This window comes from Pseudoliparis swirei, chromosome 7 (genome assembly GCF_029220125.1).
Source record: "Pseudoliparis swirei isolate HS2019 ecotype Mariana Trench chromosome 7, NWPU_hadal_v1, whole genome shotgun sequence".
NCBI lineage: Eukaryota > Metazoa > Chordata > Actinopteri > Perciformes > Liparidae > Pseudoliparis > Pseudoliparis swirei.
In genome coordinates, this window is record NC_079394.1 from 6,618,165 (window position 1) to 6,631,086 (window position 12,922).

Sequence of the window (12,922 nt, forward strand, 5' to 3'; positions counted from 1 at the left end):
GATACATTTTTGTCCAATTGGCATGCAACTAATGCCAAAATGTTCATAATTCAATGCCCAATCTTGTAATATGCGAAGGTATGCGCTCTACCGAGTGCCCATTCTAGTTGATTTATGTAACGAGCACTGTTATTTCACTGCTTTTGAATAGGCTATTGAGTCTATTGAATATCAGGTTTCTAGACATATGATATGCTGGATGTATCTGAATGGGTGGCCTTCACAACAGATGAGTCACTTGGTGTCATTGTGTGTGTGACGCTCAATGTTGTACAAACTGCCCCTCTACTCAGCGACAGATGTGTTGTGGCTGTTCAAGCGCTATCTGAGGGAACCGAATGGGATGTTCCTATACTCCAAATCCTGCTCACAGGATTCACACTCTGAACACTGAATCACTACAGACCTTTATTTCAGTCCCTCTGAGTTAATCTCACAGTTAGTCCACATTAGTGCTCCGAGATCAAGAACAAACACATTGTATATGAATTAACGTTTATCGCTCATCGTTTTGGTGTCTGCACCACGCGTCACGAGGCTTGCTGTGCAGCGGTAATTTGAGATGCCCTTAGCTCAGTTGTGTAATCTGAGTCTAATGGGGAACGCAGGAGACTTAACGTTAGCTTGTGTCAGAGCTGTTAAAGTCAAACATTTCCTCGATATGTTCTTGTATTAATAAACCTGACAGAGTGAACATTTGTCACCCTGATTAACATGACCATTCATACCAAAGCTCTGTTTTCTCACCATTATCTTCTCACCTGATCTATAATTTCGTGCTCTTAAAAGGCAGCTATGACCTGAGGGTTAATCCTTAAACGGGTTAAGTATAGCTGTGTCTTCAAGCATGCATGGGAAGTTGACAAAGCAATTAGTTCATATCAACTCTGGCATTTAGTCAAGTTATTTAAGAGCAGTAAAGAAATGACTCTTATATTTATGTAACAGACAACAATGAATATGAGATGAGTTGTTTTCTTTCTAAAATTAAGTTCAGGCTATAAAGAGAGCATTGTTTTGGTACTGGGTTTTTGACACCTTTGTTTATTTTCGTGTTTATCTGGTTAAAACAATTTGTTCATACGTTTATTGAACAAAATGTATCTAAATGTTAGTTGCAAGATATATGTAAGTTATAAAATCAATGAATTGATTATTTTTTCTATTTCTAGTTATATGGCTGTTCTTAGCAGCAACAGACTTGATTATGAATTGTACAAAATCAGTTCTGCTACATTTTTGATAACATTAAAAGAAACAATTCATGTATCGAACATTTTAAATCAACAAATGGTTACATATGAGCAACACTTTCGGTATTTAGCAGCAAGCCATGCATATAAATGGCTATTTCAGACTATTGTTTAGTCTACTTTCTATTTGTATATATATATATATATAACTGGTGTTTCTGTCACTATTGAAATTATATGCACATCATGCAGTTTATGTTTTTTGCTAATTATAGTTTCATTTATCAACATTTTCTGTCCACAATTCCAATTTTTGTAAATGCTGTTTCAAAACATTTATTTTTCATTTATAACACAGTCTTTTGCATTTTATACAGACCTACACTATTAACAGAACTATTTGAGAACTTGTGTGCAAGTACATAGTACAATACAATTCAAAAGTAATAAAATAATTGGATTTATAACACAGAGAAAGGTGACAGAACATTCAGCTTAAAAAAGTACCACACAGTATCAATATCTGTTACTGGCTCCGACATCCAAAGCATAACTGTGAAACAGAAAATTACCAGACAATAGTTTTCATTGTGCAAAGTTGTACAAAATTCTAGGAATGCCAAAATGCCTCCTACTTTACCTTTCCTTCCATGTTTGTGTTTAGGTTTAATAATTAGAAGGCATGAAATGTGTTTTATTTGATTTAACATACAAATACATTTAACTAATTCAGAAAGACTGATAACACGAACTTTGGAAATTAGTCTGCATTGATTACAACACGTTTAAGGCCATCGGTTTCCTATGCAACACATGTAAACACAAATCGAAATGAATGAAAACGTAAAATTCATTGGGATGTTTTTTTAGAACATTATGTAATATAAAAATAAAGCCTTCACTTATCGACAATGTTGTTTACAAGTGTAGGTTTTGAGAATGACGTCGATATAATATGAGTGTTCTCACTGTGCCTTTCTCTTATCTAGGTCAAACTGCAGACTGGCGACTGGGACCGAAGCAAATCTGCTGGGATGACCGAGGCCTCAGATGAACACATCCCAGGTTTAACATAACCAACATCTGCCTGCCAGTGTTCAACCATGTGTGTGGAAATTCTCATTGAGGTTTGTGCTTGCCTTATATATTCAATAATCTATTTATCTCTCCGGTTATATCAAGAAAACACAGTAAAATAAAGGCTCTCTACATTTTTAGAATCTCATACCAACAGGGAGAAAGGGTAAAGGGCTGCTTTTTAAAGGTTTGTGAGTAAAGAGTGGACCAAGTGCAAGATCAGTGACAAAGAAAAAGACCAGGATCATGGGATGAGGTGTACGAGATTACCTAAAGCACTGAAATGCGACTAAAACGGTGAACACAAATTCCTGATGGAGACTAATAGAGCTACATGCGAAACATATCACACAAAAAAAGACAATGAAAATGTGACCTGTACAAAGTAATAGAATATGAAATACATATTTCAGAATTGCCGATTAAATAATTTGCCAGAAACCACTTTCCTTGGGCCAGTCTGTACTAAAAAGGAGGAGATGCACTAAAATAATCCAAATAATTAGACCTTGTAGTTTCTCCTGAGGTTTCTGGGAGAATGTAATAAAAAGGCAAACATGTTAACTCACAAAAGGTCTGTGCCTCTGCTTGCTTAAAAACCAAAGCATTCAACATATGATTTGCTTAACCCTCCTGTTACCTTTAGGGTCAATTTGACCCCATTCAATGTTTAATGTCGGTGTTCCTTGGGGTCAATTTGACCCCAGGCTGTTTTTCACTGTGTCAAATATATAAGAAATATCAACTTTTTTATATATTTAAAGGGCTATTTAGGTAGTCAACAAACAAACATAAAGTACCTCACACTTAAACTTGGGAAACAATATTAATTCTAATAATTTTCTGGAGGTTTTAATTGCTGGGGTCAAATTGACCCCGAGGGTAAAATATGTTAGTAAATGTAAAGGTAACAGGAGGGTTAATATGCTCAAAATGATTTTCCAGCTCCAGATTTGTTTTTAAATAAATAAATCTTCGACTACATGTACTTTAAGGTTGTCTATATGAAATTCAAAGCATGTCTATTGTCTCCTCACGGCTCTCATCATGGCAACGGCAGTACTGACAAAGCAAACAGTGTTTACCTTGGGGGGGGGGGGGGGATGAGCGCAGAGAAAAGAAGCAGCCATGAGCTTGCTGCGTTGTTTATGCTCTGAATCTCCATTTTCATACCTATAACTACACATTTGTCACATAGAAAGCACCATATATAACCTATAACCATGTGGATTTTGACAAACTGGCAAAAAAAAGAGAGGATACAACACAACTTTGATGTTCGCAGTTTACAGAACAGTAATAAAGCTCCCTACAGTAATGTTGAGTATTACAAGATATACAAATAGGCTTCACAACAAGACAGAGAGCGTGCATCCCATCCTGTGATGTGCTTACATTTGGAGAGCAACGAGAACGGACTGTGGCAGACCAGTCACACGCTGACGGGAGTGAGATTCAGGAGAGCACTAGAAATAGTAAAGCGCATTGAGTGGGAGACAACAGACAATACCAGGCAGTAGTAAGGACTAGATTTGGTCACACATCATCTATTTCCTGCATACTCCTCAGCTGTCGAGGCAGTGGAGGGGTTAACGTGGTGCGCCGAGGTGCGCCGAGGTGTCCAATTGTCCATCGGGCTGGACAGGCTGCACCGTCTCTACCAGACTGCCGCTGGGAAGGACCACGTACCGGGTGGCCACGTCTTTGGGTTGCTGCTCCCGCATTCCCTCCTTACTGTGCCAGATTCCATATCCAAAATACACGAGGAGCCCTGGTAAAAGGGACAGCACGGCACGATTAATACCTATGAATCAAAGATAAGAATGCTGCATACAGGTGTGAAGTGAGAAGAGTGTCTCCACGTGGGATATCTCACTTTTGATTTGTGTTCTCGTTTTGTGAAATATTGATGGCTTTCATATTTTATTTAGAAAAAAAAAAATCTATATTTGTGTTGTTACAACCCTTACAAACTTTATAAAAGCTTTGACTTTTTGTTATCGCAACCAGACCAAATGTCTAGAGCCATGCTGCTAGCATAATAGTAAGTTAAGATAAATGCTAGTGTCTGCATGCTCAAAATAGCAATGTTTTATCATGTTCACAATTATAGTTTTGTGTGCTAGCGTTCTAAACACAAATTACAAACTAAAACGGGCACTCGGTAGATCGCATACCTTCGCATATCACAAGATTGGGCATTGAATTATGAACATGTTGGCATTAGTTGCATGCCAATTGGATAAAAATTGACCGTGCTATAGTAAAAAGGAGATTTTGACCTTTTCTTGACCTTTGACCCGATCGATCCCAAAATCTAATCAAATGGTCCCCGGATAATAACCAATCATCCCACCAAATTTCATGCGATTCGGTTTATTACTTTTTGACTTATGCGAATAACACGCACGCATACAAATACACGGCGATCAAAACATAACCTTCCGCATTTTCAATGCGAAGGTAAAGAGGCTGATGGGAATGCTAATTATGACCTGGTGATAGTGCGAGATCGATGTCGGACCATCACCAATGTTAATAAAGTGAAGGGGATATAAATGTGTTCAAAATGTCATGGAAACACATCAAATATACTTGTAGTATAGTCGTTGTTGAGATATTTCAGTCTACCCTCAATTAGTCATAAACTTTCCATTTACTAGCCAATTAAATCCAGTACTATTTGTATGTTCTCCTTGGTGTAATATTGACAGAGGATTCCAAGCTATTGGCTGCTTTTTTATTGAGTTTCTTAGTTTACTTTTCTCAACATGCTCTGAGTGAGTTTGAGTTCACTCCGGTATGTCTAGTTTTTTTTAATAAAAGTACAAAAATCGATCAAGTGGATCTGGTTTGCGCTGCCTCTGTCAAGCATGAAAGAAGTAATCAAGTATGCCTTCTTGGTTCAGACTGTGTTTTACACTACAGTGTATATTTTGAATTAGTCCATTCCGAATAACGAGATTGGCTGGTGGTGCGAAAACTCAGAAGAATCAACCGTGTTTTAAAGTCCTTGCTTTTTCACCGTGGGATATTAATCACACGGAAATAAATGCCATTGGTGTGAACATATTAGTTTATTCTGAGGATGCAATGCTCATGCACATAGTCCCCGTGACATCCCTCATTTATGTGTGGACTAAAGTGCATTTTCGCAATCTCCATCTAATTTTTGGAACCACAAGTGACAGGAGAGGGTGGCGGCAAGAACAATCAAACGCTGAATAAGAAATTTGTAGGCGACCGAAAAGATCACAATTAACTTTCATGAACTGAAAACACACTGTAATATGAAAACAAAGACAACTCCCTGATCAGACAACTACCTGTCTGGAACCTGTTGTCACAAGGTGGCCACGCCCTAATGCATACCGCACGCTATCATCCATTTTACACGAAAGGGGACCAGAATTTGAACATCAACAACATCACTTGAAATGAGCAATTGAGACCATAAACTCTTCTAAAAATGTTTACTGAAGAGTCTCTCTCTCTCTTCTCTCCCCCCTCCCCCGCCCTGCTGTTAGACATAATGCAAGTTATGACACTTCGGCTTGGCTTCCCTTCTCAGACCTGAAATAATATTAGTTTTAGATTATGTGTGTGCTTTGGATTATGCTTCCTTTAAGTAACCAAAACTAAATTAACAAAGTGCAAATTAGTGAATGTTTACAGCGGGTATTATAAAACCAGCGCTTGTCACATTTTAACTTGAGCCAAGTGAATTGCAGTATTGTTTTTGAGGCATTATGCCATGAGGAGAGTATGCTTGCTGCCTTCTTACCTATAGCGAGCCATACGGTGAAACGAATCCAGGTTAGATAGCTGAGCTTCATCATGAGGAATATGTTAATGAGAATACTGGCAGCTGGAGTCAATGGAACCAAGGGTACCTAAACAACAATAACACATCAATTATACTCCAGAATTGGTTTAATTTGAATGACAATTGGTTTCAAATAAATGTCTCAATTTAGTTGAGATTAACTGTTGAGCATAATTTAAATGCATGTGGAGCAAACACACGTTTATGTGAGGATGCAAAGAAAATTGAAAAAAAAGCAGTCTTACAACATTATTTTACACATAGTTGTGTAATAGTTGCAAAAACCATAAAGGAGCTCACCTGGAATGTTTTTCTGCTGGTCTGTGGCTCGTGGAACCATATGAGCGCCATGCTGAGAACATAAGCTAAGCTGAATATCACCAGCAGCACTATGAAGCTCCAGAGTGGCAGATTCAGCTGGTTGCTTCCAAATTCTAACACTGCACAGAAGGAGACTGAGCTCACTAATACACTCAGCACACAGTAACCCACTACCTCGCCCGGTTCACAGTTTCCCAGCAGCTTGCCCAGGTATGGTTCCCAGTAGGCCCTGAGCTGTCCCACCCCACGCCGCTCGGTTGACGCCCGTCTCTCCACCAACTGGAGTTTGTCAGAGAAAGACTCGTACTGCTTCAGCTCCCCGTTGTCCTCATTGATGTTTTTAGACTCTGAACGGGCAACAGAAGGCTCCACATTAGGGTTGGGGGATGTGGAAGCGGTTCCCTTGGAGCTGGTTCTGTCAGGCTGGAAACGCAGCACAATAACACTCGCTGCCACAAAGGTGTATGCCAGGAGGGTGCCGATGGACAAAAACTGAACCAATGCCTCCAGGTCAAAGACAAGAGCCATGGCGGACATGAGGATCCCAAACACCAATATGGCATTGACAGGGACTTTGGTGGTGGGATTGACTCGTGCGAAAATGGAGAAAAACAACCCGTCCTCTGCCATGGCGTAGACAATCCGAGGGAGGGAGAAGAGATTACACAGCAGCACAGTGTTCATGGCTAGAAATGGGAACAGAGAGTCATTATCAGAAAATAGCATTGTATGTAATACCATATTATACTTAGTCTAACAGCCATTTAAAAATTGTACATCTCAATTTAAAATAGACTCACCACAGATGGAACCTATTGCCACAATAATTCCAGCCCAACTGTAACCCCGGCGGAAGAAAGCATCCGACAGAGCCGAGTTGGGGTCCAACGTATGCCAGGGTACCATGAGTGTGAGCACCGTTGAAACCAGGATGTATGCTGCAGCTGCGAATGCAAGGGAGATCGCAGTGGCGATGGGAACAGATTTCTGTGGGTTCTTTGCCTCCTCACTCGAAGACGCTATTACATCAAAGCCCACAAATGCGTAGAAGCATGTGGCTGAACCCGCCAGTATTCCAGATATCCCGAAAGGTGCAAAACCTCCTTCTTTCTGGCTCCAATTGACTGGTTCAGCCAGAATAAAACCAAATACCAGGATAAAAAGGATGACACACATGCTAATAATAGAGAAGATGTGATTGAGGTAGGAGGACACTTGAACTCCGAAGGAAATGAAGAATGAGGCCATTATTAGAATCCCTGCGGCAAGGAAGTCAGGGTAATGGGCAAGAAAGGGCACGTTCCACTGCATAACGTGCGTCTCTGTAAAGTTCTGGATGGCATGGTTAAAAATTGAGTCCAGATAGCCACTCCAGGCACGTGCCACAGCAGCGCCACCAATCATATTCTCCAGAATCACATTCCAACCGATGAGAAAGGCCCAGACCTCTCCCACAGATACATAGGTAAACATGTAGGCAGATCCCGTTTTGGGAATGCGTGCTCCAAACTCTGCGTAACAAAAGGCGGCCAGTAGGGAGGCAAGACCTGCAATAATGTAGGAAATGATGATAGCAGGTCCAGCTATGTCTTTAGCCACTGTTCCTGTCAGGACATAAAGCCCAGAGCCCACCATGCCACCGACTCCCAACAGAGTCAGGTCCAGGGTGGAGAGGCAGCGCTTCAGCGATGTGGCCATCATGTCATCATCCAGTGTCTTGAGTCGGTTCACTCTCTGACAAAAGCGCACCGCTGGGGTGCAGCCCCTGGGACACGTTTCCATAGTTACAGAATTGGACAGGTAAACTGGACAGGACGTTGTTGAAACAGTCACACTGGAGCCATTACCCGTTTATTAAGCTGACCTGCAAGACAGAACACAAGCAGACATACATTGGCAAATGCATCGGGAACAACAGGAAAAACTACTGCAGGTTAAGTGCACGGCTATAGCCCGAATGGTTTTACATAATGCACTTTCTGTTTATATTCGAGCTGGACATATGCTACTCTATAGTACATATATCATGAAGAAATACACATATTGTTTACATGTGGTGATGGTCATAATGAAAAAAACAGGTTGGTTGAATAGAATCTCCCAACATCTTTTATGCATTAGAGCCACATGTTACATGTCTGGTTGTAAAAACAGCATATTAGTAACATTTAGCTTTATAAGTGATTTATATAAATTGTTTATTTACATATAGCAAATCATAAGAAAAAAAGCAAATAATGCCAGATGTAGTCCATCTGTCCGTTTAGCAATTTGAGTCGTTCTATCTTATCTAGATCTCGCAATGAGGCCTGCATGTGTTACACAGGGCACTCGTCACAGCCGACAAGGCAAGTCAACGTCATCAGATGGGTCGATAAAAGCTGAATATGATGTAACGACGTGAGATGGATACGGTACATTGTATATTTGTTTGACTGCAAATAATGTGTTGTGGCTTTTCATCAGGGAGACACAGTATTCATCCTCCTGGTCTGGGCGGTGCAACATCCTGCCCTCGATGGGCATATGGCGACAACAGGACGCCTCCGCTAGAATTACGTAACGCTTTGTTTATTCCCTTCTAGAAATACCCCCCCGGCGGCATAAACTACAAGATTCGTCCACACTTAATCTTCAGTAGAATATAGCTACAAAAAACATACTGTTCCGTGGAGGGAACAGCCTACGACGGGAATAAATGTTGTTTTATACCAAATTAATAATTTAAAACAAAATGGAAACGGAACCAAAAAGATCGTTAGTCTATTAGACTTCCCTACTTCTGCATGTCCTGAATGTGCAGAGCGAAATTGCACTCATTCGTGCGTGAACAGGTGTTATCATTTCACGTGATTGCGTTCGTAGTGGATGGAGATGTCCGCAATAACATAAGGAATAGAATACAAGGCTTGCTTTACCGTTGCTGTTCAGGGTCTGTCATGTGTGCTGCAGATCCGGCGCGGAGATAAGTTACCGAGGTGCATCGTCTGGTGATGGAGCCGAAGGTGCGCCGAGGAATGAAAGTCTACATGCGCCGCTTCTTAAAGGGACAGTCACCTTTAACTCGGAGGGCTTCCCCGCTGCGCCCCGCCCATATTACAGCAGAGCGCGAGACCATTCGGATCTCAATATTAATTTAAACATATTGGAGAATCATATGAAGATAAGCAGCCGATGTCGTTAAAAACGGTTTAAAGTAACATTTTACTTATATAGTGCAAAGTGATTCAAATAATAAGAGCAACCTTAGGATCAAACAGAATAAATATAATATAAAAAATAGGTTTGACCTGGAAAGGCCTTTCTTCAGTGAATCGGGTTGACCTGGAAAGGCCCGTCTTCAGTGACAACATGCAAAAGGACACATGGTTCGGTCCCTTTGTGGTTTTTATCAGAGTTCGCATCAGGTTAACAGATGCATGTCATGATTGGCTCGTCATTGATGGAGGAGCCTTGTGAAACAATTTGGAAACCAGTCTGCATAAATGACTGCTGAAAAAAGTTACTGTCAAATAATTCACAAAAGACAAGACATTTAGAGAGACTTAAATAATTTGTTTTATGAAAACAAATATTCATGCAATGGAATATCAACATAAACATTCAATACTGCCATTCAAACGGGTTCTGTTCATATAAATATCATTTAACTCAATTATTCACGAGTGCCAATGTGGGCAGTAAACTTAAACAAACATAAATGTTTCAAAAATATCAATGTAAATGCGATAGTGTTAGCTCAAGATCTAATGAACACTCCTAGTGCCCACACAACTGAAGCAAACGATACAACATATACAATAAAGCAAACGTAGTACAAATATGAGGGGATGTATTACAATACTGTTCATATAAATAAGAAATGAAGTGCCAGAACACTGGACCTGACACTTCAGACAAAGGCATCAGGAGGCATTCACGTTACAGCAGTCTCTGTAGGAAACATATTGATCTTAAATGTAATTCCTATATGCTCTCTTTATATAATTAGACAATGTATCTGTAAAGGTTTCGCAAGACCTGAACCTCCTAGTTTCACAATATGTGACAAGTCAGTTTAGTGCTTTACAATCTACGTTGTCACAACCTGCTTCTTCTCTCCACAAAGACTGCAAACGTCTTACTCGTACACTCTAGAACCGGCCTTCTCCTACAGTTTTAGATGGTGAACATTACAAGTGAGAAACATGTTGTTAAAGCGATCAATGCCACATGACCGACACTTGTTGAATCTCACAATTACTGGAATAGAAACATCCGCAGACAGTTGCTATTGCAGGATTTCCCCCTCCTTCTTTGGCACAATGAGGCCTCCTTCTCAAAGGAGTCCAGACTGTGACTCCTTCTGTTGAAGCTTGAGGATGAGTTCAAGTAGGTTCATCTGCATTGTCAGCTCCTGAAATAACACATAATAGTTGAGGAACAATTAGCGGGGACGTGCATTGCCATCTGCTGTGCATTTGTCTGTATCACAAAGAGCACGTGTTCTACGCTGCCCTCCCATTTGTGATGTGAGCACATGCATTTCAACTACCGTGAGTGACAGGTAAAGGCCTTCACCTGAGGATTAGTGGTGCTAAAAAATCCAGGGACTCCCGCTTTCTCCAATGTGTTCTGCTGGTCGATCACTTTTTGATCCATTTCCGCGACAATCTTTTTATCCATCGTTCTTTGTTCCTCTCGCACACGAATTTCCAGAGACTGATGACACAATACACAACTCTTAGTGAACCAAAAAGAACATAGCAATACTCATGGCCCTTTTAGAGGTATCGGGAGGTCAATCCCTTACCGCTAGAGGTCAATCCCTTACCGCCAGAGGTCAATCCTTTACCTCGGGAGGTCAATCCCTAACTTCGGGAGGCCAATACCTTACCTCTAGAGGTCAATCCCTTACCACTAGAGGTCAATCCTTTACCTCGGGAGGTCAATCCCTTACTTCGGGAGGCCAATACGTTACCTTTAGAGTCAATCTCTTACCTCTAGAGGTCAATACCTTACACCGAGAGGTCAATGTCTTACCCCGGGAGGTCAATTGCTTACCTCGAGCTCCACTTGTTGGTTGGATTTGAGGAGCACGAGGTTGTGAGACTTGCATGACTGGACAGCATCTTTGTGTTTCCGGACAAGATCTTGTTTGAGTGCTGCACACAAAAGTAACAGCTAATCAAACATCTCACTGGGATGCAATTGCGACCTCACACCTGAGGCCCGTTCCAAGAAGCAGGTTTGCTGCTTGATAATGTTCTTGATTTGAAGGAATTCCTAGTTTGAGTCAGCCATCGTGCAGGTTAACAGGCACGAGCTCGCTTCTTGGAACAGGTCCCATTAGTCACGACTGGTTTCCCGAAAGAAAGCAGAGCACCAACCTTGGTGTTCCCCGTTGAGCTTCTGCCTCTGGTTGTACAGGTTTTTCTCTGTGAGATGCTGAATATCCAGGAGTCCTTGCACGATCTCATAAACCGTCCCGTCTATGAGCGCGAGGGCCAGGTCACCCAGCGTGCTGTAGGACAGGCGCTGCTGGAAGGAGCTGCACCGCGGAGAGAAACAACACGAGTCACACATGTCGGTTAATCGAGGAGATGCGAGTTTATTTAAAGTGAAAACCAGTCCTTTGAGCTCCGTGGAGGAAGTCTTGACAGGACGAGGGACCATTACCATGGTAACTCTTTTACTAAGGTCTGCAGTTCAGATAACAGGTAGTAATGTCTTTCTTGATGTTTAGTGGAATCGCCGTCAGTGACTCCGGGATAACCATCCATCTCCTGCAAAGATGAACACAGATGTTGGTTAACACGTTCAGATACGCGAGCTAAACGGGCCCGGCTCGGCTACTTTAATGCGTGTGTGTTTAAACGTGTTCAGAAACACGATATGTAAGTTATATTGAAGACTAGCCTGCATTTAAGGACGGTTTAAATTACTAAACCAACTTGGCTGGAGAAAAGGGATTGTTTTGTTCGCTGAGGGTTAAGGACCCCAAGTAGCTGGCTGTCAATGTGCCTGTCCGTAAAGGCAGGTGCAGTAGCTTAATGTGTTCGCCAGGTGGCGCATTGCATCGCAGAAGGGACGCTCCCGAGATCCTATTTAACGTTTACACATTTATAAATTAGCAGGGAAGCGCGAACAAATCAGTCACATAAATGAAAAACTGATGGTGAGCAATGTCAGATATGACAACACATCGTGTATGTTGCTGCTGTGACTGCAGTTTATTCGATCCTGTTTATTTCAGATTGGACGTTTCTGGCGGGTTCATCCATTTGGCTCGTTTAACCCTTGTGTTGCCTTAGGGTCATTTTGACCCGAATCAATATTACACCCTCCCCCCGCCTTCGGATTAATTTGACCCCATTCAATGTTTAATGTCGGTGTTCTTTCGGTAGTCAACAAACAAACATAAAGTGCCTCACACTTAAACTTGGAAAACAATATTAATTCTAATAATTTTCTGGAGGTTTTAATTGCTGGCGTCAAATTGAACCCAAAGGGTAAAATATGTTAG

General features: G+C 41.3%; 2 protein-coding genes across 3 annotated transcripts; both read right to left on the bottom strand.

Moving 5' to 3' along the window:
• Positions 1-3,344: 3,344 nt before the first annotated feature.
• slc7a4 (solute carrier family 7 member 4) lies at positions 3,345-8,243 on the bottom strand. Its single transcript, XM_056418866.1, has 4 exons — positions 7,218-8,243; positions 6,397-7,103; positions 6,055-6,163; positions 3,345-4,041 (listed from the first exon to the last, which is right to left on the bottom strand). The coding sequence occupies exons 1-4, from the start codon at positions 8,197-8,199 to the stop codon at positions 3,860-3,862; spliced, it is 1,980 nt and encodes a 659-aa protein (XP_056274841.1). The 5' UTR covers positions 8,200-8,243; the 3' UTR covers positions 3,345-3,859.
• Positions 8,244-9,957: 1,714 nt separating this feature from the next.
• dgcr6 (DiGeorge syndrome critical region gene 6) lies at positions 9,958-12,373 on the bottom strand. 2 transcript variants are annotated; one of them, XM_056418997.1, is made up of 6 exons: positions 12,316-12,373; positions 12,076-12,182; positions 11,787-11,947; positions 11,461-11,561; positions 10,978-11,118; positions 9,958-10,813 (listed from the first exon to the last, which is right to left on the bottom strand). In XM_056418997.1, the coding sequence occupies exons 1-6, from the start codon at positions 12,319-12,321 to the stop codon at positions 10,736-10,738; spliced, it is 594 nt and encodes a 197-aa protein (XP_056274972.1). In that variant the 5' UTR covers positions 12,322-12,373; the 3' UTR covers positions 9,958-10,735. The 2 variants fall into 2 exon arrangements, with proteins under 2 accessions (XP_056274972.1, XP_056274971.1); XM_056418996.1 differs by lacking the exon at positions 12,316-12,373 and having other exon boundaries at positions 11,787-12,163.
• Positions 12,374-12,922: the final 549 nt, after the last annotated feature.

What these genes read in the sequence shown, in the direction of transcription:
- dgcr6 (XM_056418996.1), bottom strand. Translation starts at nt 12,078, where the DNA reads ATGGTAATGGTCCCTCGTCCTGTCAAGACTTCCTCCACGGAGCTCAAA. An exon ending in ACCAACAAGTGGAGCTCGAG is followed by an intron (nt 11,119 to 11,460) that starts GTAAGCAATTGA and finishes TTGTGTCATCAG; the next exon opens with TCTCTGGAAATTCGTGTGCG. An exon ending in TTAGCACCACTAATCCTCAG is followed by an intron (nt 10,814 to 10,977) that starts GTGAAGGCCTTT and finishes GTGTTATTTCAG; the next exon opens with GAGCTGACAATGCAGATGAA.
- slc7a4 (XM_056418866.1), bottom strand. Translation starts at nt 8,199, where the DNA reads ATGGAAACGTGTCCCAGGGGCTGCACCCCAGCGGTGCGCTTTTGTCAG. An exon ending in CCAGCAGAAAAACATTCCAG is followed by an intron (nt 6,164 to 6,396) that starts GTGAGCTCCTTT and finishes ATTGTTGTTTAG; the next exon opens with GTACCCTTGGTTCCATTGAC. An exon ending in CACCGTATGGCTCGCTATAG is followed by an intron (nt 4,042 to 6,054) that starts GTAAGAAGGCAG and finishes CCCTTTTACCAG; the next exon opens with GGCTCCTCGTGTATTTTGGA.